General features: G+C 44.1%; 1 protein-coding gene across 1 annotated transcript in view; it reads left to right on the top strand.

Annotated features, from left to right (window-relative positions):
• Window positions 1–26,701, top strand: part of xylt1 (xylosyltransferase I) — a 310,055-nt gene that overhangs the window by 275,518 nt on the left and 7,836 nt on the right. The window contains exon 16 of the mRNA XM_080206192.1: window positions 7,467–7,800. Within this exon, the coding sequence (XP_080062318.1) occupies window positions 7,467–7,800 (334 nt within the window). The remainder of the gene's footprint in view (window positions 1–7,466; window positions 7,801–26,701) is intronic.

The following is a 26,701-nucleotide window of genomic DNA, read 5'->3' on the forward strand; positions in this document are numbered from 1 at the left end:
ATTCCAAGTGTCCAGCTAGCATGAAAAGTTCCTAATCCATTTTTTGGGTGAGTTTTCAAGCTCCATCATGCGCACTTAGTCACTGAAAAAATGGTGCAGACCATTTCTAGCTGCTGCAGTCAGTGGGCTGGGCTTAATTCACCAGCCAGCCTGTAGAGGGAGGTATAGCGCATGTGCAGGCCTCTGATTCTGCACATACTCAATAGCAGTAGCAGAGCTCTGACAGTAGCAGGCAGCCTGATCACAGAACACACATCTTCAGCCCCATTGCAGAATGCACACTGGTCCCCCTCCAGCTCCTATCCAGGGCAGTGCCAAGGTGCCAGGCTGGCACTGCCCACAGGGTACCACCCCCCTTGCCCTTGGTCTCTCCAGGTGGCCTCAATGGCCTCTGGTTCCACAGGCAAAGCCAACAGAACAGTTCCCCATTCATGGGGAGCAGGTGTTTTTCTCAACGGCGAGGCCATAAAGGCAAGCGAGGCTGGACAACTGAGCGTCGGGTTCAGTAAACATCATTTAAATATATTACCAAAATTTATTCAGCCTCACGCCCGTTTCCGGCAAGAGGCTGATCTTGCCAGAAATCCGGCTCTCTCACCATTTTATCAGCTGGTAATATCCTGCCCTGTATCCAGGAAATGAACAAAGAACAAAGTTACAGCATAGGAACAGGCCCTTCGGCCCTCCAAGCCTGCACTGACCATGCTGCCTGACTGAACTAAAACCCCCTACCCTTCCGGGGACTGTATCTCTCTATTCCCATTCTATTTGTGTATTTATCGAGACGCTCCTTAAAAATCACTGCCATATCTCCTTCCACTACCTCCCTGGCAGTGAGTTCCAGGCACCCACCATCCTCTGCACAAAACCTGCCCCGCACATCATCTTTAAACCTTGTCTCTCGCACCTTAAATCTATGCCCCCTAGGCATCAACCTTCACAAGTGGAGCGGCAGGGAATCTATGTGTTCTGAAAGGTGCTTCTTGTGGCTGTCCCATTTTCAGAGAAAGTGTTACTAGAATTGAACCCAGCAGTATGACAGCTACATTCACATCTTGTGGATGTAATGTGGGTACTGCTCAGTACCACGGGCACCTCGAAGCAAACATCCAGAGCTTAACCAAGCCACAATTCACAAAGAGTTTGTGTTTGCCTTGTCGAATGCAAAATTTGCACCCTAGGAAATATTCTGAAGGGAGAGCACAAATCAGCATTAACATAGCAACACAGCAGGACTAGCAATCAGTGCCATTGTTTGTTATTTTGTTCACTATACCAGAAGTACGGAATCTGGCTAATTCTTTACAAGGAATTGAGCCAAACTGGCATGCATGATTGGTCTTTGTCGTAAAAGAACTCTGAAGAATATTGTTGCCTCCTGCACATCACTATTTCATTTATAAAAAAGAAATGCGTTAGTTTCTTGCCAGTGTTGAGAGTGAATGTTTTTCTGTGCTCTGTAATGGATGCCTTTAAGATCCCAGTTCTTTAACACTGTTGAATACTGTAACTTGACCAAAGAGTTTTCACCAACACTATCTGAGAGTAGTTTATTTTAAACTTACAGCCTCAACAGTCACATTATTAATTTTCAATAGTGTAGGAACAGGAGGAGCCCATTCAGCCCCTCAAGAGTGTTTCACCATTTAATTAATTAATGGGGGAGGGCGATGGCGTAGTGATGTTATCACTAGACTATTAATCCAAAAACTTAGTTAACGTTCTGGGGACCCGGGTTCGAATCCTGCCACAGCAAATGGTGGAATTTGAATTTAATAATAAATATCTGGAATTAAGAATCTACTGACGACCATGAAACCATTGTCGATTGTCAGAAAAATCCATCTGGTTCACTAATGTCCTTTAGGGAAGGAAATCTGCCATCCTTACCCAGTCTGGCCTACATGTGACCCCAGAGCCACAGCAATATGGTTGACTTTAAACTGCCCTCAGGCAACTCGGGATGGGCAATAAATGCTGGCCAGCCAGCGATGCCCACGTCCCACAAATTAATTTAAAAAAGCTGGATCATGGCTGACCGATACACTCCATTTACCCTTGTTTCATTGTCTTTGATACTATTTTCCAAAACTCTATAGACAACAAGAACAGAGGATGCTGGAAAAATCACTAGATCAGGCACGCTACCTTTAACTCTTTTAAGTATCTATAGAAACATTGACTATCTGTCTTTATATTTCTAGCTAGCCTCCTCTCATTTCTCCTTCCTCATCAATCTTTTGGTCATGATTTACTGTTTCTATACTCTGTCCAGTCTTCTGATCTTCCACCCATCTTGTCTTTTTTATTCAGTCAGGAATGTAGGCATCACTAGCTGACCAGCATTTATTCCCATCCTTAATTGCCCTTGAACTGCGTGGCTTGCTAGACCACTCCAGAGACCAGTTGAGAGCCAATCACATTGCTATAGGTCTGGGGTCACATGTAGGCCAGACCAGGTAAGGGTGGCAATCTCCTTCCTGAGTGAACTAAATGCGTCTTTACGACAATTAGCAAGGGTTTCTTGGTCATCATTAGATTGCTCTTTTTATGACGCAAGGACTGATTAGGGGTAGTCAGCGTGGCTTTGTGAGTGGAAAATCATGTCTCACAAATTTGATTGAGTTTTTTCAAGAGGTAACCAAGAAGGTAGATGAGGGCAGTGCAGTTGATGTTGTCTACATGGATTTTAGCAAGGCCTTCGGCAAGGTACATGGTAGGTTGTTGCATAAGGTTAAATCTTACGGGATCCAGGGTGAGGTATCTAAATGGATACAAAATTGGCTTGATGACAGAAGCCAGAGGGTGGTTGTAGAGGGTTGTTTTTCAAACTGGAGGCCTGTGACCAGTGGTGTGCCTCAGGCATTAGTGCTGGTCCACTGTTATTTGTCATTTATATTATTGATTTGGATGAGAATACAGGGGGCACGGTTAGTAAGTTTGCAGATGACACCAAGATTGGTGGCATAGTGGACAGCGAAGAATGTCCACTATGCAGACACAGCACGGTTTCATTAAGGGGAAGTCGTGTCTGACAAATTTATTGGAATTCTATGAGGATGTGTCTAGGGCGGTGGATAGAGGACAGCCGGTAGATGTGGTGTTTCTTGATTTTCAGAAGGCGTTTGATCAGGTGCCACACAAGAGGTTGTTACAGAAGGTTAGGGGGCATGGAGTTGGGGGTAGGGTGTTAGCGTGGATAGGGGATTGGCTGTCAAATAGGAGGCAAAAAGTGGGGGTCAATGGGTGCTATTCGGATTGGCGGTTGGTGACTAGTGGAGTGCCCCAGGGATCGGTGCTGGGGCCTCAGCTATTTACCATTTATATAGATGATCTGGAGGAGGGAACCGAGTGTATGGTGTCGAAATTTGCTGATGACACCAAGATTGGTGGAACGGCAAATTGTGCGGAGGGTGTGGAAAGTCTGCAGAGGGATCTAGATAGGCTGGGCGAATGGGCCAGGAACTGGCAAATGGAATTTAATGTTGGCAAGTGTGAAGTTGTCCACTTTGGTAGGAATAATGGTAGGAAGGACTATTACTTACATGGCGAAAAACTGCAGCATGCTACGGTGCAGAGGGACCTCGGGGTCCTTGTGCATGAGTCGCAAAAACCCACCCTGCAGGTGCAGCAGGTGGTCAGGAAGGCGAATGGGATGCTGGCCTTCATAGCGAGGGGATTGAATATAAAAGTAGGGAGGTCTTGCTGCAACTGTACAGGGCACTGGTGAGGCCGCAGCTGGAGTACTGTGTGCAGTTTTGGTCGCCGCACTTACACAAGGATATTTTGGCCTTGGAGGGTGTGCAGAGGAGGTTTACTAGGCTGATACCAGAGTTGAGGGGGTTGAACTATGAGGAGAGGCTGAATAAACTAGGCTTGTACTCGTTAGAGTTTAGAAGAATGAGGGGAGATCTCATTGAGACATATAAGATGATGTATGGGATGGATAAGATAGAGGTGGAGAGGCTCTTCCTGCTCAGAAAGGACAGTAGGACTAGAGGGCACAGCCTCAAGATAAAGGGGGGGCAGTTTAGAACAGAGTTGAGGAGGAACTTCTTCACTCAAAGGGTGGTGAATCTCTGGAATTCTCTGCCCGTTGAAGTGGTGGAGGCTGCCTCGCTAAATATTTTTAAGACGCGGGTAGATAGGTTTTTGATAGGCAAGGGGATTAAGGGTTATGGGGAGAAGGTGGGAAAGTGGAACTGAGCCACGACAGATCAGCCATGATCTTATTGAATGGCGGGGCAGGCTCGAAGGGCTAGATGGCCTACTCCTGCTCCTATTTCTTATGTTCTTATGAATGTTATCTCAGATTGCAACAGGATCTTGATCAATTGGGCCAGTGGGCTGACGAATGGTAGATGGAGTTTAATTTAGATAAAAGCAAGGTGATGCATTTTCGTAGATTGAACCAGGGCAGGACTTACTCAGTTAATGGTAGGGCGCTGGGGAGAATTACAGAACAAAGAGATTTAGGGGTACATGTTCATAGCTTCTTGAAAGCGGAGTCACAGGTGGACAGAGTAGTGAAGAAAGCATTTGGCAGACTTGCTTTCATTGGTTAGCACATTGAATACAGGAGTTGGGATGTCTTGTTGAAGTTGTACAAGACATTGGTAAGGCCACACTTGGAATACTGTGTACAGTTCTGGTCACCCTATTATGGAAAGGATACTATTAAGCTCGAAAGAGTGCAGAAAAGATTTACTAGGATGCTACCGGGACTTGATGGTTTGAGTTATAAGGAGAGGCTGGATAGGCTGGGACTTTTTTCTCTGGAGTGTAGGAGGCTGAAGGGTGACTTATAGAGGTCTATACAGTAGAGGGACATAGATCAGCTAGATAGACAATATCTTTTCCCAAAGATAGGGGAGGCTAAAACTAGAGGGCATAGGTTTAAGGTGAGAAAGGAGAGATACAAAAGTGCCCAGAGGAGCAGTTTTTTCACATGGAACAAACTGCCAGAGGTAGTAATAGAGGGGGATACAATTTTGTCCTTTAAAAAGCATTTAGACAATTGCCTGGTTAAGATAGACATAGAGGGATGTGGGCTGAATGCGGGCAATTGGGATTAGCTTCGGGGTTTAAAAAAAAGGCGCATAGACAAGTTGGGCCGAAGGGCCTGTTTCCATGCTGTAAAGCTGTATGACTCTCTAGCCTCCCCTTCCCACTGCAAGTTCCTGTCCAGCCCAGAGCAGATGTTCTGAAGCCTGGCACGAGGCTGACAACACTGCAATCTAGACTCTCACTGTTTGCCGCAGAGAACGAACACCCCTCATCATTCTGTCCCCTACTGTCACCATGTTCTTTTATTCCCCCAGTTGTATTATCACCAGAAGGCAGCCCTTGTAAAAGTCAGTCAGTTTGCATCCTGTATAATCCAATCCCTTACCTTTTCCAACAAAATTTGCCAGGCTAGGCTTCCTAAAGTTAGTCCAGCTTTTTGGAAGCAGGAATAGGGTGAGAGAGGATTCTGTGGGAAGGGATTGAAACTGGCACTGAGATTGGGCAGCTAGAGAGAGGCGCTGATTCGCAGCAGGGGCGAAATGAGGACTCGGAACAGAAGGCCAGAAGGGCTTCCTTGGAGAGGTACATGAGTAATCAAAGATCTCTCATTTATACTGTTCAACAAAAGGAGCCAGAGTAAAGCATTATAGAACTGTCTTCCTGACAAACCTCTTCAGCAAAGTAACTCAGTCATTGAGTTTATTTAGGAGAACCATCACTTTACTATAGAGAGGCAGAGTCTTTGTATTCTCTGACAGAAATGCTACCTTGAAACAGCAGCATCAATGATAGTAGGTGAAAGAAAAATCCTAGACAGGTTGTAGTCGACAGTGATCTTTACGAAAGGCACTTTGGTGGAAGGCAGTCCCATTTATTGTTTGAAAAGACCTCAGATTATAGAGCACATGATCTAAAACGAATTTCTGTGCAGGTACAGGAGAAATGCTGGCAAACCATGTTTCTCCCATTGAGTCTTGGGATGAGTTTCTCAGTGTCTTTGAACATGTTCAAGAGTTTTTTGTAAAGCTTGTGTGTTGTGTTTGAAAAGATATTCAATTCTATTGGATTTTCATTGCTTATCATCAGCTTTCAGTTAAAATGGTTCTGATGTTGTGGAGCATCAGTGGGTGGTTCTCAGTCAGGGCTAGCCATGGCATTCGGAGTAAGGCAGTGGTGCTGTCCAGAGACCCAGGGTAATGCTGTAGAGACCTATAGAGTTCAAATCCCACCACGGCAGAGGGTGAAATTTGAATTCAATGAAAATTTGGAATTAAAAGTCTGATGATGACCATGAAACCGTTGCTAATTGTGGCAAAAACCCATCTGGTTCACTTATGTCCTTAAGGAAGGAAATGTTAAAAAGCTGCCAAAGAATACTCTGTAGACAAGGTGTTTTTATTAGAAAAAAGTTTCATGTTCATTTATTAGTCACAAGAAGGCTTACATTAACGCTACAATGAAGTTACTGTGAAAATCCCCTAGTCGCCACATTCCGGCGCCTGTTCGGGTACACCGAGGGAGAATTTAGCACAGTCAGTGCACCTAACCAGTATGCCTTTCGGTTTGTGGAAGGAAACTGGAGCACCTGGAAGAAACCCAACAGACACAGGAGAACTTGCAGATTCCGCACAGTGACTCAAGCCAGTAATTGGACCCGGGTCCCTGGGGCTGTGAGGCAGCAGTGCTAACCATTGTGCCACCGTGCTGTTCACAGATGTGACCTGTGCTCTGCAGGCCACACATACATTTGACAAAGGAGTCCTTCAGCAACTGTTGGGCCACTCATTATTGTATGCGAGGCAAGGAACCTGAATTAGGTGCTACCTGGAATGGGTGCAAAAATAGTCACAATGAATTTAATAGCCGGTCAAAAGCCCACACAGATTGAGCACTGAACATCTAATGCTAAATACATGTGTTACACCTGGTTTGCACCTAAAAAATGAGTGTCAGTTTCTACCTCTTAATATTTTTGAATCTACTCGATGGGAAATAGCATGATGGTATATAAAGTATTGTTGAATGGGCACGTAATTACATGGGTAAGATGGTTATAGAGGGATATGTGCCAAATGCAGACAATTAGGATTAGCTTAGGGCCTGTTTCCATGTTGTAAATCTCTATGACACTATAACCAGAGTATGCTGTGCCCTTGTAAGGAGAGAAAAAAGAGCTGACGTTTCCAGTCCAGCTGACCCTTTGTCAATGTTTTCTCAGCTTTGACAGAGGGTCATCTGGACTCAAAACATCGGCTGTTTTCTCTCCTTACAGATGCTGTCAAACCTGCTGAGATGTTCCAGCATTTTCTCTCCGGCTTCAGATTCCAGCATCCACAATAATTTGCTTTTATGCAATAATAGCTCGTAACAATGCCTGTGTCTTTTTGTGGTTGTTTATACTGGATAATTTCTGGGCAATTCTTTAAACTTCCAATCTGTTTTAAAATTTTTATTTTCAGATTGGCACAGAGTGGGATGCCAAGGAGAGAATCTTCCGGAATTATGGAGGGCTCATTGGCCCTATGGACGAGCCTATTGGCATGCAGAGGTGGGCCAAAGGCCCCAATGCTACAGTCACTGTGGTTTGGATCGATCCAATTAACATCATTGCAGCTACGTATGACATTCAGATTGAGTCGGGTGCAGAGTTCACTCATTACAAACCTCCACTGAACTTACCACTGAGGCCAGGCCTGTGGACCATCAAAGTTCTACATCATTGGGTACCTGTGGCTGAGACAAAGTTTTTGGTTACTCCGCTGACATTTTCAAACAGGCAGCCAATCAGAAAAGGTGAGATACTACACCAAGATACATTTTTGAGACAATAGCAGAGAGTAAAAGTCGGTATCTTAAAGGAATAATTAAAAATGTTACAGCACAAAAGCAGGATCCTCGGCACAACTGGTCCACACCAGTGTTTATACTGCACACGCGCCTCCTATTTCATCTAACCCTTGGCAATCAGCAAATCCCTCTAATCCTTTCTCCCTCAGGTATTTAGCTGGCTGTCCCTGTAAAGGTATCTATGCTAACTGCTTCAAGTACCCCATGTGGATATGGCAGGTAGGTTTATCTTAATCAGAAAGGAAAGTATTGCTAAAGCTGGCAGATTGAATGCTTTCACTTCCATTGCATCCCACCCCTCAATCCTGGTATGCAAGTCCATGGACATTCATCATGTCCAAGTCTTGTGTCCGATGCCTTTTTTTCTGTGGAGTTTGGATCCAAATGCGCACAGATGTACAGTTTCCAGCGGGAGCCACTGGATAGCCAGCGAGTAACTGTTTCCTCTCCCTAACCGAGAGGCATGAAGGCCAGGAGTAACATTCTTACTTAGAATCAAATTGGTGTTTTTCTGGTCTGCATTGCAATGTTACACAACACTGAGAAAAGGAAGAATGTGCCGGGGTTATTAGGCGAAGGTTGAGAATGGCACAAAGAGAATTGATTTTAATTTGATTTATTATTATCACATGTATTAGTATACAGTAAAAAGTATTGTTTCTTGCGCACTATACAGACAAAGCATGCCGTTCATAAGGAAGGAAAGCAGAGGGTGCAGAATGTAGTGTTACAGTCATAGCTAGGGTGTAGAGAAAGATCAACTTAATGCGAGGTAGGTCGATTTAAAAGTCTGACAGCAGCAGGGAAGAAGGTGTTCTTGAGTTGGTCGGTACATGATCTCAGACCTTTGTATCTTTTTCCCAATGGGCAAAGGTGGAAGAGAGAATGTCTGGGGTGCGTGGGGTCTTTAATTATGCTGCTGATTTGCTAAGGCAGTGAGAAGTGCAGACAGAGTCAATGGATGGGAGGCTGGTTTGTGTGACGGACTGGGCTTCATTCGCGACCTTTTGTAGCTTCTTGCAGTCTTCAGCAGAGAAGGATCATTTGGAGATCTAATACAGGCCAGATGGCCTCCTCCAGTCCTGTAACAATTCTGGACTTTATGGACCAGCCTGTGGTGCACTCAGGTTGATTTCTGTTTTCAAGTGCAGTATTCGGTCCCCACAGAAAAGCAATTCAGTTACACGATACTGCTACAGCTTGAGTAGCATGTAACTGGATAGAAACATCACCGAGATCATAGCTCACCGCAGATATCCAGGAGTGGTTGTGACCCATTTAAATGTACTGTTAACAAGCAATTTGTTTAAATACAGCTACACATGCAATATGCATAGTCAATTAAATCATTACATACTGAGCAATTTCCAAAAATTATACTCAGACTATGAACTAGGATTAACCATTATCAAAAGCAGAGCGGAAAATTTCATGTCCTTTATGACTTTGATCAATATCTATATTTAAATTATAACATCAGAAAATGCTGCAAATGTTCAGCACGTGACAGAATCCGAGCAGAGAGAATTCAATATACACAAAGGGCCAGATTCTCCGGGCTCGCCCCCGCGGCTGGGGTTCTCCGGGCTCGCCCCCGCGGCTGGGGTTCTCCGGGCTCGCCCCCGCGGCTGGGGTTCTCCGGGCTCGCCCCCGCGGCTGGGGTTCTCCGGGCTCGCCCCCACGGCTGGGGTTCTCCGGGCTTGCCCCCACGGCTGGGGTTCTCCGGGCTCGCCCCCGCGGCTGGCAGGGGCTTGAACAGCTGAAGAATTCTGGCCAATCTTTCATCAGAACTGTGTGAGGTTAAGAGATGTAACAGTGTTTAACACAATAGGGAAAGGCAGCTGGGAGGAAATAACAGAAGGAAATGCTTGTGATAGGATGACAGATGGGAGAGATTAAATGACAAAAGAGTTTGCCATCCCATTCCTATTTACATGTCCTCTTGACACATCTTTTGTTTTTTTATATATGTCCCATCCCCTCCCCACTTTGCAATGACAGTCATTCCTGTTGTCATTTAATCTTTATCGGGGTAAATACGCAGGGTTACATGGCTTGGGGCCTGGATGGGAGTGTTGTTGTTGCAAGCTCGATGGACCAAATGGCCTCATTCAAAACTGTAGTGATTCTGTATCTGCCCTATCAAATCTCCACAGGATCTTTTTCTGTTTCAGTAAGATCACCTCTCATTCTTCCTCATTTGTCATTGTAAATGTCTCCTGTGTGTTTATAATTCTTTTAATGATTCCTTGCCAGCACCATTGAAGCTGAACAGAAGCATGCATGATGGCAGGGGAAGTGATCTCATTGACCATTTGCAGGGTAACTGGGCAATGTAAGATTACAGCCCGTCGAGTTAACGGCTCCTGAATAGAGCTCTTCCTCTTATTGAACCTCCACTGCCTCCCGAAGTCAATCCTGCAAAGACCACACAATAACTGACGACGAGGAAGTTGGACTGCGCTTGCAGCCACCTGGAAGAAAAACAACTTGTTAAAAAATCCAAATAGCTGTAAGGAGATGCTGCCAATGATCTCTGTCTGAAACAAACTCAGTCGCTGTGAGCCGCAAGTACCCTGCAACCACACGTTAGAGTTGTAGGTGTTATAAAATACCAAGAAAACAGGCTGAGCTCAGGCTGCACTTTGTTTTAAGAGAGGAAACACAAGGTAGTGCTAAAAATTGGTGGCACGCCGTGCACCCACAGGTCCTTCCGTAGAGAGAGAATGGCACGAGCGTTTGATACCGTGGGACCGTTTACAAATACAGAGTGATGGAGCTTGTATTCATGTTCAAATGCAGCAAGATCTGGACAATGTCCAGACTTGGGCTCACAACTGGCAAATAACATTCGCACCATGCACATACCAGGCAATGACCATCAGCAACATGTTCATAAGCAGAATTAGGCCATTCGGCCCATCGAGTCCACTCCGCCATTCGATCGTGGCTGATATGCTCCTCATCCCCATGTTCCTGCCTTCTCCCCATAACCTTTCAACCCATTACCCATTAAAAATCTGTCTAACTCCTCAAATCTACTCACTCACTGTCCCAGCATCCACCACACTTTGGGGTAATGAATTCTACATTAATAAGAGAATAAGCGAATAAGAGACTCTCTAACCATCACCCCTTGACATTCAATGGTGTAACCATCACTAAATGCTCCAAAGTGAACATCCTTGGGGTTACCATTGACCAGACATCCAACTGGACTCACCGTATGGTGAGTGACTACAAGAGCAGATTAGAGTGAGGAATACTGCAGCAAGTAACTCACATCCTGACTCCCCAAAGTCTATCCACCATCTACAAGGCACAAGTCAAGAATGTGATGAAATCCTCCCCACTTGCCTGGATGTTGCAGCTCCAACAACATCAAGAAGCTTGATACCTTCCAGAACAAAGCAGCCCACTTGATTGGCACCACATCCACATTCAATCCCTCCACCACCGACACTCAGTAGCAGCAGTGTGTACTAGCTACAAGATGTACTGTAGCAATTCACCAAAGAGTGTTAGATGGCACCTTCCAAACCCATGACCATTTCCATCTAGAAGGACAAGGGCAGCAGATAAATGGAAACACCACCACCTGCAAGTTCCCCTCCCAGCCATTCACCATCTTCACTTGGAAATATATCACTGCTTCTTTGCAGCCCTGGGTCAAAATCTTGGAATTCCCTCCCTAACGGCATTGTGGGTCAACCCACAGGACACAGACAGCAGCTCACCATTACCCTCTCAAGGGCAACTAGGGATGGGCAATAACTGCTTTGATTTGATTTTAGTTACGTCCATTTCCCACAAATGAATTTTTAAAAATTCAGAATGATTTGATTATTCTCTACTTGTTAACAAAGTAGCAGATAATGTAAAAGTTCCCACGTTCCTGCACAGATTGGGAGGGAAACATTTAACCCCCTCAGGCGTCTGGTGCAGCCGGCAAAGCCAGACCCACAGACATACAAAGAATAGTGGAAATTTTGCAGGGCCACTATTCAATCCAAACATACGTACATTGTAGAAAAGGGGCAATCAATTGCGCAGTTTATGGTTACACTGAAAAGACTTGCAGAGTACTGAGAGCTCGGTGATGTATTAAATTATACGATCCGGGACAGACTGGTTTGTGGTCTGGAGTGAGGCAATACACAAACTAACTGGAATTAACTTGACTTTGGAAAAAGCCATGGAAATTGCCATGTCAAAAGGAGCTGGCAGCAAAAAAAGCTCAGCAATTGAGTTTGAAAACACAGATTCACAAAATATCAGGTGAAGTGACATTTAAGAGTTTTGAAACTCAAACACAGACTTGTACTTGCCACAGATGTTTTAAGACAGGACATTCAACTGCAGAATGTTGGTGCAAAGATATGGTGTGCAGAAACTGTGGAAGAAAGGGCCACATTGAACTTGCATGTTGGAAAAAGAGACTAGCTTCAGGCAAAAGTAGCAAAAAAAAACGGGAGCCAAATAAAGCAACTGGCACATAGAACACAGGAAAACGTATCCATTTAATACAGAAAAGATGAGAAAAGAGACTTGATTCACAGTCAGAGGTCAAATTGTCAATGATGACCTAGCCATTGCTGGTGCTATAAATACATACAAGGTCACTCCACTACTGGATGGACAGCCAGTAATGGTGGACACTGGGGCAGCCGTCTCACTGGTGCCAGCGACTGCCTACAAGGAAAAACTGCGACATATGCTGCTGGAACCCTCAAATAGTGGTCAAAGCTTTCACTGGAGAATTGGTTCCATTGAAGGGCTGTATTGACTTCGCTGTACAATTAAATGGACAGACGGCAGATTTATCTTTGCATAAAGTCAAAGCCAATAATTATTCACATTAATGTGTCAAACATGGTTAGAGAAGACCTGACCAAATAGGGCCGAAGTCCACTGGTTGACCGATACAGAATCGGGCCTTACCAAAACCCTGGCGAAAGAGAGCGGTTGAGAAAGCTCTAAAAGAGGCTGTGGCCAAGGCTAGGAGTGCTGGGGCTAAGACATCAAAGGCTCAGTATACGAAAGAGCAAAGGACAAAGTAAGGTACAGCACAGGAACAGGCCCTTTGGCTCTCCAAGCCTGCACTGATCATGATGCCTACCTAAACTAAAACCGTATGCAATTACGGAGTTCGTATCCTTTCAATCCCATCCTACTCACGTATTTGTCTAGTTGCCTCTTAAATGCTACTATCGTACCCGCTTCTACCACCTCCCCAGGCAGCACGTTCCAAAGAGTTTGGGAAAAGAGCTGCTGACTTCCTTCATGTATCAATGGTCAATAAGAATGAAAAGATTTCTGATCATTAACAACTGCAACAACAGCAACAAAAGCAGCCAGCTCAAGAACTCTCAAAGAATGTTTTGACGGGAGTAGCCCCAGATGACCAAATGAAAACAGTTGGATCTGTTCAGAGTGTTGTCTGCAATACCAATATTCCTTTCCTGTTTCACTCTGCACAGCAGCATCTGAGGTCCAATGAACATACCCACAGCAAGAGGAATGAGCAGACCAGATCAAGGGAAAGTCTCCTCAGAGCTAGCAGCATGCTCAACAACCCAAACATAAAGACTCAATTTGATATTTTCTCAAAGGGAACCCTAACCCTTTTGAAATCTGCAGCAGTATCAGTTTTAATTGGATAGTTTAGAAGTTGCATTCCAGAAACAAAACCCAAAGCCCAAGGAAGAACTGCAAGAAAAATCTAACCGGGCAGTCGAGGAGGAGGGGAAAGCTGGACTCTGAAGTGAAAGCTCTGAAGCTGTAACTTTGCAATGAGTTTGAATCCAACTGTGCCGAGTTATAACCTGGACCTTCCCTTCCTGACACTAACAGAACTGGTTGGGAAAAGCATCACCTTCATCTGCAGATCGAGCACTGAGTCAGCTTCAAGTCATAACATCAACTGTGGTCAAAACTGTGGTCACATCAAGCCAAAGACACCAGAGGCTACAAGCACAAAAATGCAGACGCCTGAGGTTCATTGACAACCATTCAGAGAACGTCAACCTCCAAATCATCTGACTTATTGGCTGCTGTTACTAATTGATTCTTCATGTTAGACTTCATGTTCTTCATGTTAATGTGTTTGAGTTAAAGGAGGACAAAATGTTGTGTAATTCCACAGGAGCTCTTCTTATCTATAATTTTGATGGGTGACAGTGCTAACCCTGGGTAAATGGTGTAAATGGCCATTTTTAACTGGTTACCCATGTCTGCGGTGTTCATGCCAGCCTATCACAGAAGTGTCAATGGATGGGAGAACCCAGCAGAATTTTCAGAGTGGTTGAACTTGTGGAGCAACAATAGTAGTCAAATCCCATTTTGTACAATTTAATGTGAACTCATTTGTTTTACAGTTCAGCATAATTCAGAAGAAACATAGAAACTAGAAGCAGGAGTAGGCCATTCAGCCCTTCAACCCTGCTCCACCATTCATTTCGATCATGGCTGATCATCGAATTCAATCAAATTCAATATCCTCATCCTCCCTGCCCTTCCTCCCATATCCTTGATCCCTTTAGCCCCAAGAAGCAAAGGACTACACTATCAAGATAGTATTACCCACCAATCTTGTATGACTAAGGTTTCCAGACATTTTTACCCATCATCTAGAAGTGTCGATGAACTCAATGAACTTCTGTCTAAATGTCACTTCAAATTCTAGGAAGCAAGTTACTACATAGGGCAGTAATTTTGTTATTTTTGAAGTTCTGAATAGATAGGTTGGACTAGGGGTAGGCACAGTAAAAGGTCTCACAATACCAGATTAAAGTCCCTCGGGTTTATCTGGTAGCATGAGCTGACAGAGTGCTGCTCCTTCATTAGGTGATCACTTGATGAAGGGGCAGTGCTCCAAAAGCTTGTGCTACCAAATAAACCTGTTGGAGTTTAACCTGGTGTAGTGAGACTTCTTACTGTGCAAACAGTGGACTGACAACAGGGTTCCAGGTGAACTTCCTTGGAACGGATGTGTATTGTCTTTTTAAAATGAAAAATTTCTAACCCATACTAAGTGTTCTTTTGCCAATGAAATCTTGAAAGGTATCTCAACCAAGTTGCCTCTATCTGTAGATCAATTAGTCTATAATAGTAGTGAGTAACCTGTTTAAGAAAGGAGTTGATTGCCATAACGACCAATTTCCTATTACAGTAATGATGCGTAACTGCGAAATTAACATCGGAATTATGTTCCTGTTTTGCAAATGTGCAAAACATTTCAGAGTACCCTTCAGGTGTGACCATGCTGTTAAAATGTCCTTTAATTTAGTCTGGGATTGATGGTTCTCTAGCATCGACAGAATGAACTGTGTCGTCCTGTAATGGGGCTAGGGTATGAACAGAAGCTGACCCCACTGTTGCGGCACCAAGTTTAATTGGCAATTTATGTGAAGGCGGGGTAGACTAATTATTGGCATTGACAGGATTCTGGCAAAAGGATTACACCTATGCTTGAGAACAAGTGAAAACAGGAGAGTGAGAAAACCCTGTTAAACCAGTTCATTTAAATCACTAACACTGATCCTCGTAGAGCTACTTTGAAATTTGCTGGTTATATTTCCAAAGTTTAATACCAAGTACTTTAATTATTTGGTCTGCAAATAACTTGTGTAAGTAAATGCTGCAATTTGTTAATGCCTTCCCCCTCATTAGGAACAGATTTACTAAATATGGAGAAACTATAAGGATCACGGATATAAAAGTTAGTTCTGAACTGGTGCAGTAAAACTGCGGTGCTATAGTTTAGATTGTTGGTTGGTTGAAGATTAATGGTTACTTAGCTTCCATCTGATTATAAAAGTTTATTTATTAATCGCAAGTAGGTTTACATTAACAATGCAATGGAGCTACTATGAAAATCGCCTAGTTGCCACACTCTGGCCCCTGTTTGGCTACACGGAGGGAGAATTTAGCATGGCCAATGTACCTAACCAGCACATCTTTCAGACGGTGGGAGGAAACCAGAGCACCCAGAGGAAACCCACGCAGACACGGAGAAAACGTGCAAATTCCACAAACAGTAACTCAAGCCAGGAATCGAACCCAGGTCCCTGGTGCTATGAGGCAGCGGCGCTGAGCACTGTGCCACCGTGCAGCAATGTACTTGACTTTGAGTGTCACTGGATGTCAAGATTACTGACAAGTGTTCCCCTCTCAGCATTCACAACTCATCTTGTTTCACACAAAAATGCACCAACGATACCACTTTGAAATTTCAAATCAGCTGTAAGTTATATTTCTATATAATTTCTATATAATTATCAGTTTTTTTCTTTAGAAATTTGACAGTTAAATGGGAATTTAGGATTCCAATGGACTTTGATTAAAATATAGAATAGCGTGTTCTTCCAATCCTGTTTCTCACCCCAGTTTAAAACAAACATGGCTGAGTGCTGCATCAAAAATCACTTCACTATACTTATTACGATTGAAGGCAAGTCAGAACCAATCACAATTTCCATAACTTCATTTAAACTTTATTTATTAGTGTCATAATTAGGTTTTAAATTAACACTGCAATGACGTTATTATGTAAACCCCCTAGTCGCCATACTCTGACACCTGTTCGGGTACACTCAGGGAGAATTTAGCACGTCTTTCAGACTGGCCATGTAGAATTTTAAATTTTTTTTTGTTATTGCAAACTATCGTTACCGGACGTTACGCGCAATGAGCAATGTTATATCGGAACAGAATGAAGAAATGAGTCAGCCGATTGAATCTGTTCTGCCCTTTTTGTTAGCATTACTGCTCAATCCTTTTAATTTCATGTTGCTGTTATTCTCTCGAATTATCCATAGTTCTCAGGTATTATCATTCCTTGAACTCCTGAATTCACCCTGCATTAGTAGCCTTTGAGGCTGTGAATTTGCCTTTAGCTGGTTTGGCTTGCATTCCAACGGTGTGTTTGCTAGTTCTGGATTTCTGTACCAGATGGAATTGCCATTTCCAATATACCCGATCAGATTTCCCTCATTTTAATTATGCATTTCAACTGAATCACTGCTTAACATCCTCATGTCCCAGAATAAAATCCAAGTTTCCTCAATCTCTCATCATGACTCAGTCATTTCATTCCAGATCTCATCCTAGTGACTTGTTAATGGATATTCTCCAAGGTCAGTATATCCTACCTCAGGGAGGGGTTGTCCAGGATAGATTACGTTATTCCAGAAGAAGTTTGACCAAGCAGTCTGTATCACTGCACCAGTACCTTGTTATTTTTGTGTTCTGAATGGCTTGTAATGAGGCCTAGCATCAAAGAACAACGAACAACACAGCACAGGAAACAGGCCATTCAGCCCTACAAGCCCACGCCGCCCGTTTTAACACTCAGTGAGTGCCTCATTCCAATCCTCCTCCTACCTGTGACTTTTGTCTACACCTCTTGGACTCCACAATAAAGGAGTGCAAATTTAGAGAATTATATGTGCGCCAGATTAAGGGAGGTCTAACCATCCCGTTACATTTTAAATTTTTTTTGCACTTGTGAGCTAATTTTTCACAAGGAGATTCGGGGTGGGGATGTGAGGGGAAACTATTTTACCCAGAGCTTGGTAACGGTCTGGAATGTGCTGCCTGGGAGGGTGGTGGAGATGGGATGTCTCACGTCCTTTAAAAAGTACCTGGATGAGCACTTGGCACACCATAACATTCAGGGCTATGGGCCAAGTGCTGGCTGATGGGATTAGGTGAGCGTGTCATTGTGAACTCAATGGGCCGAAGGTCCTCTTCTGCACTTTATGACTATGACTTATTCCTTTGTGCTCTTAAATCCCTTTGCTCCATTATACTCTCCTTTTCACTCTTTTGCACCAGGCATTCTATCGTAAAACTACAACACATCTACTCTGACAGCTTGATCTGTTCTTTGACATTTTCTCCATTCTTCTTCACAGCTCCTTATCTTCCAACATCGAATTACACACAACATGGTTTTGTTCTGGCTCCACCCATCCACAAATCTATTTGAGTGTTGCCTGGGTTGCAGCACTGATCCCTATGCCACATTGTTCATCAACACTGTTCACCCTTCCAAAAATATCACTCTTTTCCCTAGCTGTGTCTCCTACTTCCCGAACAGTTGCCTGTCCATGCTACTCACTTTGCAACAACATAACGTTCAGTTTTAAATCACAGCCTATTCTCAGTTGCTTTCTAGGAAACAATTTGAAGAATATCAATCTAGCCTCCTCCAGCCATCACCTCTATGAAAGCACTGTGTTAAATTAGGCGGGAATGACCTCCCCATGCTGCATCGCCCCCATATAATAAAAGAGAATACCATAGATGCTGAAACTCAGAAACAAAAACGGAAAGTGCTGAAAATGCTCAGCAGATCTGGCAGCATCTGTGGAAAGCGAAACCACAGTCAACGCTTCAAGCCGAAAATGGTTCCTCTTCAGAACTGAAACACCCCTTATAACATTTCCGGACGCCCTTTTGTTCTACCCCGATTCTAACAAGTAGAATTTAAAAGGAGACAATTTCCCTCCTCTTCACTTCCCTCATTCTCTCCTCATCACTAAGCTTGCAGGGGTGCAGTTCCGTACACACACGCAGCTGTTGTTCTAGCCCAGGCTGTACATGTTAGCAGTCTGATCATGATGTCCTCACTCAGAATATACCCACAGAATTTTAAAATAGTGATCAGCAACAGGAACTCTTTTTCCTGCCCCCTTTGTAGCCCAAGTGTTTTGGAGCCAACCTTGGCTCGTGTTTGGGTCTGAGATTAACTAACTAAGACTAATTCTGGGTACTTCTGGTCCATATGGCAAATCTAACCACTCGGGGAGCAAAATGCCTTCTTCATTGCCTTTTGGCATGGATTCTGAATTCTGGTTCTAATGGCACTGTGTTGCCCCAGTATCATCAATCGTAATAAAAATAATTTAATAACAGTTCCTCCTCAAATATTCATCATAAACAAACGTTCTAAACTTAACAAGTTACTTTTGTTTTCTGTACCTACATTGCACTCCAATGCACTGTAACAGAGCTCGAATTAACCAAACCCCAATTTCGCTTTACCAGTTTTTCCCAATAGTCACAGCAGCTTTTCAGAGGTTTTGTCAGTTCTTTGGATCATTTTGCATTGCTCCTTCACCCGTAAATCACAAAAGCTGTTGGGAAACATTGAAACCTGGATTAAGTAGATTTGGTTATCACTTTTCTAGTTTTTTTCTTCAATCATGAGAATTGGTGTCACTGGCTGGCCAGCATTTATTGCCCATCCCTATTTGTACGAGGCCAGTTGAGAGTCAACCACATTGCTGTAGCTCTGGAGTCACATGTAAGCCAAACCAGGTAAGGATGGCAGATTTCCTTCCTTAAAGGACATTAGCGAACCAGGTGGGTTTTTCCAGCAATCAGTGGTTTCATGGTCATCAGTAGATTCTTAATTCCAGAATTTTTTTTTATTGAATTCAAATTCCACCGTCTGCTGTAGCAGGATTCGAACCTGGGTCCCCAGAACATTAGCTGAGTTTCTAGATTAATAGTCTAGCGATAATAGCACGAGGCCATCGCCTCCCCGACAGTTAGAGATTGCTTGTTTCTAGCAATATAGAGTCATGACTTGTGAAAAGAACTTTTTTTTTTAAATCGCCCCTTGGGTTATTTGTTTAATTTAGTTGTTAGATCAGATAAATTATTGTGAAGAGGTGCTTACTGAAGCCTCGGTAATAGAATGTAGCCCTGATGGTGTGGATACCAAACAGTTTTCAAAGTCAAAGAGGTTTTTTTCCTGCTCTTCAGGCTCCACTTTAAGGGAAATTTTTCTTTTAAATTACCTTTGAAGTGGTGGCCTCCAGCAGTCCCACTAAGGACCCTAATTAATCCTGGCAGCTGCTGTATTCAGGACAATCAATTTCCGCTTTGGGTCCTTAAACAGACATTAGATTCCATATTATCATATTCAAGAGGCCCAACAGCCATTTTAACCATCCACTAAGGACGCCTGTACAGCACTCAATCAGTATTAGAGACCTGTTTCCTTAAGCACGTCCAGAATTGTGAGAACGCAGTGGCCACATTTTTCAAGCTCGAGAATATATAATAAATATAAAATACCAGCTACTGTGTATCTCACACTGCTTTAAATAACGATGTGGAGATGCCGGTGTTGGACTGGGGTGGGCACAGTAAGAAATCTCACAACACCAGGTTAAAGTCAGGACCAAATTCCAAAAAAACCTGTTGGACTTTAACCTGGTGTCAACGCTGGAGTAACACATACTTGCACCAAATTTAATACAGAATTGATTCATTAATTTGCACTATTTAATTTGAAGTAATAGAACAGAGAGTGAGCTATTTTCTCTAAGTGATCTGTTAAAATCATATAACAAAATATTCTTGATCTCATCTGCCACCCCACTTACACTAACATTTTCCTGCCATTCGAACAAACTACAAATGTCTGAGGTCACGGACCAACCGACTCAAGAACAGCTTCTTCCCTGCTGCTGTCAGACTTTTGAATGCACCCACCTCGCACAAAGTTGATCTTTCTCTACATCCTAGCTGTGACTGTAACACTACATTCTGCATTGTCTCCTTTCCTTCTCTATGAACGGTATTCTGTGTCTGTATAGTGCACAAGAAACAATATTTTTCATTGTACAGAAAAGATTTACCAGGGTGTTGGCTGGTATGAGGGCATTAGCTACGAGGAGAGGACGAAACTTGGTTTGTTCTCACTGGAATGATGGAGATTGAGGGGCGACCTGATAGAAGTCTACAAGACTATGAGAGGCATGGACAGAGTGGACAGTCAGAAGCTTTTTCACAGGGTGGAAGAGTCAATTACTAGGGGGGGCACAGGTTTAAGATGTGAGGGGAAAGGTTTAAAGGAGATTTTTTACACAGAGAGTAGTGGGTGCCTGGAACTCGCTGCCGGGGGATATAGTGGAAGCAGATACGATAGTGAGTTTTAAGGGACAAATAGATGAAAGGAAGGGAATAGAGGGATGTGGTCCCCGGAAGGATAGGGGTTTTAGTTAAGTCAGGCAGCATGGTCGGTGCAGCCTTGGGAGGGCTGAAGGGCCTTTTTCCTGTGCTGGAATTTTCTTTGTTCTGTATACTAGACAATAATAAATCAAATCAAACTCCAGTGTAGATGTCCACCACTCCTGCAATCCAAGATATTGCATACTGCATAAACAGGTGTTTATTTTAGCAATATCTACTGCAGCCATAACATAAGAACATAAGAAATAGGAGCAGGAGTAGGCCATCTAGCCCTTCGAGCCTGCCCCGCCATTCAATAAGATCATGACTGATCTGAAATGGATCAGCTCCACTTTCCCGCTTTCTCCCCATAACCCTTAATTTCCTTGCCTACCAAAAACCTATCTACCCGTGGCTTAAATATATTTAGCGAGGTAGCCTCCACCACTTTAACGGGCAGAGATTCCCCACCCTTTGAGCGAAGAAGTTCCTCCTCAACTCCGTTGTAAACTGCCCACCCCCCCACCACAAGACCTCCCTGCTTTTATATTCTATCCCCCTCGCTATAAAGGCCAGCATCCTTCTTGATCACCTGCTGCACCTGCAGACTGGGTTTTTGCAACTCATGCACAAGGACCCCCAGGTCCCTCTGCACCGTAGCATGTTGCAGCTTTTCACCCTTTAAATAGTAATCCCTCCTACTATTATTCCTGCCAAAGTGGATAACCTCACACTTGCTAACATTGTACTCCATCTGCCAGATCCTCGCCCACTCGCTCAGCCTATCCAGATCCCTCTGCAGACTTTCCACACCCTCCGCACAATTTGCTTTTCCACTCACCTTTGTGTCATCAGCAAATTTCGTCACCCTACACTCAGCCCCCTCCTCCAGATCATCTATATAAATGGTAAATAGTTGAGGCCCCAGCACCGATCCCTGCGGCACTCCACTAGTTACCAACCGCCAATCAGAATAGCACCCATTGATACCAACTCTCTGCCTCCTATTTGACAGCCAATCCTCTATCCACGCTAACACCTTACCCCCAACTCCATGCCCCCTAACCTTCTGAAGAAACCTTTTGCGTGGCACCTTATCAAACGCCTTCTGAAAAATCGAGCCCTGTGCTGTTGGAGGCCGGAGTGACCAATAGACATAACTGCCACCAGCTGGGGTTGCTGAAGCAGTGATACATGTTAAGAATTCGGAAGAGCCATTACAGCAGAGTAAATTCTTTCTCAGCCATTGAGGAATGTTGTGATGGTACAGAAGAGATTTACAAGGATGTTGCCTGGACTGGGAGGCATGCCTTATGAAGTTAGGTTGAGGGAACTGGGTCTCTTTTCCCTGGAGAGATGTAGGTTGAGAGGCGACCTGATAGAGGTTTATAAAATGTTGAGAGGAATGGATAGGGTGGATTCTCAGAGGCTATTTCCCCGGGTTGAAATGGTCGCTACGAGAGGACACAGGTTTAAGGTGCGGGGAGGAAAGTACAGAAGTGATGTTAGGGGTAAGTTTTTCACTCAGAGGGTGGTGAGTGAATGGAATCGGCTGCCATCAGTGGTGGTGGAGGCGAACTCGCTGGGGTCTTTTAAAAGACTTCTGGATGAGTATATGGGGTTTTATGGGATTGGGGGTTATAGATAGGAGTTGATGTGATCGACGCAACTTGTGGGCCGAAGGCCCTGTTTGTGCTGTAGTGTTCTATGTTCTATGTTCTATGTTACAGTGATTTAAAAACTCATGCATGTGCAATTGTTTTAAAATCAATCCAGCTGCATCAAAAACTGCTCAGTATGGCCACTGGAGCAATTTGAGAGCAGCAGATCTTGGAGCTGGCAGTACAGAGCCTCTTGGTATAAATGGGTTATGTATAGAACCTTAAAAGATAGGAGCAGGAGGAGGCCATTCGGCCCTTCGAGCCTGCTCTGTCATTCATCACAATCAGGGCCGATTGTCCAACTCAATAGCCTAATCCTGCTTTCTCCCCATAAGCTTTGATTCCATTCGCCCCAAGTAATATATCCAACTGCCTCTTGAATACATCCAATGTTTTGGCATCAACTACTTCCTGTGGGAATGAATTCCACAGACTCACCACTCTCTGGGTAAAGAAATGTCTCCTCACCTCCATCCTAAATGGTCTACCCTGAATCCTCAGACTGTGATCCCTGGTCCTGGACTCCCCCACCATCGAAAATATCCTCCCTGCGTCTACCCTGTCTAGTCCTGTTAGATTTTTATTGTCTCTGAGATCCCCCCTCATTCGTCTGAATTCCAGCAAAAACAATCCTAACCTAGTCAATCTCTCCTCGTACATCAGTCCCACCATCTCCGGAATCAGCCTGGTCAAGACTATTGCAGGTTAATCATTTTATTGATCTCCGTTGCTATTGTTACTCTAGTAGAAGCACAAGAGAAGAAGCAGGTAAAACACTGCTTCAGCGTAACGGATTTGACTCCGAGCTCCACATTTGATTAATCATTTTTGTTTGCTCAGTTGGAGCTGTTGTGTTTTTTTTTATAAGCGCTATTTATAATCTGTCCTGTTGCTTGTGATTGTTAAAGGTTTCCACATTTATTCATTATCTGCTACACGCTTGTCAGTTTTTCCAGAGGTACAACAGAACCAATATATTTGGCTTCAGTCCTTTGCACATACCCAGTACCTGATCTATTGTAGCTTTGCCAGCTAATGCAGCCGGCACAGATGAAACAGCGGTTAGACGTTTCAAGCCTTTCAAGGGTCATCTGGACTCAAAATATCAGCTCTTTTCTCTCCTTACAGATGCTGCCAGACCTGCTGAGATTTTCCAGCATTTTCTCTTTTTGGTTTCAGATTCCAACATCTGCAGTAATTTGTTTTTATTGATATTTTTTAAATTGGCTCCTTATATATCATTCATTTCCTCAAGTGCTTTAAAGGCAATGAAGTATTTTTGAAGTGTAGGAAAACGAGACAGTGACGTTGTATACAGGAAGATCCCGCAGACAACAAAGAGATAAATGACTGGATATTTTGTGTAAGTGTTGGATGAGGGTTAAATGTTGGCCAGGACACACACAACCTCCCCTGTCCATAGTGGTTAGCATTGCTGCCTCACAGCACCAGGAACCTGGGTTCAGTTCTGGCCTCTGTGTGGAGTTTGCACATTCTACTTGTGTCTGCGTGGGTTTCATTCGGGTGCTCCAATTTCCTCCCACAAAGATGTGAAGATTACATTGATTGGCCATGCTAAGTTGACCCTGGTGTCAGGGGGATTAGCAGGGTAAATGAAAGTTATGGGAATAGGGCCTCGGTGGGATTGTGGTCGGTACAGATTCGATGGACCGAATGGCCTCTTTCTGTACTGTAGGATTCTATGATTCTGTAACCTCCTTACAGATAGATCCATGGGATTCATCTGAGATGGTAACCAGGGCCTCTGTTTAATCATTTCCGACAGCGCAACATGCCCTCAGCACTGGGCTGAAGAGGAACTCTAAATTTTGTGCTCAAGCCTCTGAAATTAAGCTTGAACGCACAATATTTGGATTCAGATGTGAGTGCTATAAGCTGACACTAAGCAGTACTTTGGACATGAACAATAGCCATCTCCAGCCCTACTGACAATCCTTTAGCTAGAAAGACACAACCTCTAGGAGATTCTAGCATTCACTTCCATCATCCCCCTTCCTGCCACCATCTTACTCCCATGTGGAGGAATGCCTTCTAGTAAGTATACAAGCAGGTCGAATGAGGTACGGAGTCGTGGCTGTAACTAATTGTCAAGTTATAATAGTTTGCAAAGTATAACATTCTCATGTATGTATTTCACCAAATGTCAGGAGTGATTTTTTGTGAAAGAGATAGGAAGTGTGACATAGGAAAGTTCCTGACCCAGCTTACCAGTCTCTATCAAAGAGGCCCTGGCTGATATATTTTTGTTTAGGGAGGTGGCAGCGGAATGCATTCATGCCCAGCACCTCCTAGAGGCTAGGCCAAAGGTAGCAATGAAAGTCAGTGGATCGCAAAACCAATAGACTGAAAGACCTACCTCCATTTGTAATCATGACTGTCAGAGCCTCACCACCGCCGACTGCACCCCCCCCCCCCCCCCACCCCCAACCTAACCCCAATGCTTCTTCATTCCCCCTCATGCCCAGTGTCACCGCATGCTCCCATGCACTCACACAGATCCAGGATTCTATCCAAGTTGGGCTGTGTCCAGAGGTATCCCATGTCCCCTCCATCCCCTTTTGTATCTTCTCTAGCCACTCACCCAATATCCAGTATGGACATAAGAACATAAGAAATAGGAGCAGGAGTAGGCCATCTAGCCCTTCGAGCCTGCCCCGCCATTCAATAAGATCATGGCTGATCTGTCGTGGCTCAGTTCCACCTTCCCGCCCTCTCCCCATAACCCTTAATCCCCTCGCTTATCAAAAACCCATCAACCCGCGTCTTAAAAATATTTAGCGAGGTGGCCTCCACCACTTCAACGGGCAGAGAATTCCAGAGATTCACCACCCTTTGAGTGAAGAAGTTCCTCCTCAACTCCGTTCTAAACCAACCCCCCTTTATCTTGAGGCTGTGCCCCCTAGTCCTACTATCCTTTCTGAGCAGGAAGAGTCTCTCCAACTCTATCCTATCCATCCCATTCATCATCTTATATGTCTCAATGAGATCTCCCCTCATTCTTTTAAACTCTAACGAGTACAAGCCTAGTTTATTCAGCCTCTCCTCATAGCTCAACCCCCTCAACTCCGGCATCAGCCTAGTAAACCTCCTCTGCACTCCCTCCAAGGCCAAAATATCCTTGTGTAAGTGCGGCGACCAAAACTGCACACAGTACTCCAGCTGCGGCCTCACCAATGCCCTATACAGCCGCAGCAAGACCTCCCTACTTTTATATTCAATCCCCCTCGCTATGAAGGCCAGCATCCCATTCGCCTTCCTGACCACCTGCTGCACCTGCAGGGTGGGTTTTTGCGACTCATGCACAAGGACCCCGAGGTCCCTCTGCACCGTCGCCTGCTGCAGTTTTTCGCCACATAAGTAAGATCTCAGGAACCATGTAGTAGCAATGGGAGATCTTTGAAATGGATATGAAAAAAATATTGTATCCAACAATCTATTAGAATTGTCATTCAAACATCCAACCAATCATACTACACTACACAGAGAAAAAACCTAGACCCATTGAAAAATCCCCTCAATCATTCAGTTGTACAAACATCAATTCATAAACATATCAAAGATCAATAATCTTTTAATAACCTCTGAAAACTGTCAAAGTGTACAGCACCTCCTTGTATAGTTTTTGAAACTCAGCCAAACATTTGCTATGGACTGAGCTGTCAAAGTAAACCATCACAGCTCCAGACAAAGGAGCTTATTGAAACTGCAAGAACAGATGGCTCATTTCTCCCTAAGCTACACAAGATGACTTGTCATTCAAAGAATTCCAAAAGCAAGTGACTGTGTTTTTTGGTTCTCCACTTGGAACAAGGGTTTGCATGTGGCTCACAACTCTAAGGTGCCATGAACCAAATCTTCCAGCAGAACAGGTCCAACTCCAGCAAAATTGTGGATGTTTTGGATTGCCTCCCCTCGCATGGAAGCCAGTGAGGATGAGAGTGCTCTGGGCACTCACACCTTTATTCTGCCAGTGAAAATTGCTAGAAGTGAGAAAGGGGTAGGAATTCCCAGAATCGGGTCACGCTCACCATTTTTAAACATCTCTGGACTCAGCCCAACTTAAATAGAGTCCTAGGCCTGTGTGAGTGAATATGGTAGAAGGTAACTTGAGCAGGTTTCCTAAGAGACAAACATTATCACAGCTCTTTATTTTGTTATAATAGTGTAAAATATCTGGTGAGGTATTGGATATCAAT

The sequence above is a fragment of the Carcharhinus amblyrhynchos genome, chromosome 18, assembly GCF_965287045.1.
Source record: "Carcharhinus amblyrhynchos chromosome 18, sCarAmb.v2.hapA, whole genome shotgun sequence".
Lineage (NCBI taxonomy): Eukaryota > Metazoa > Chordata > Chondrichthyes > Carcharhiniformes > Carcharhinidae > Carcharhinus > Carcharhinus amblyrhynchos.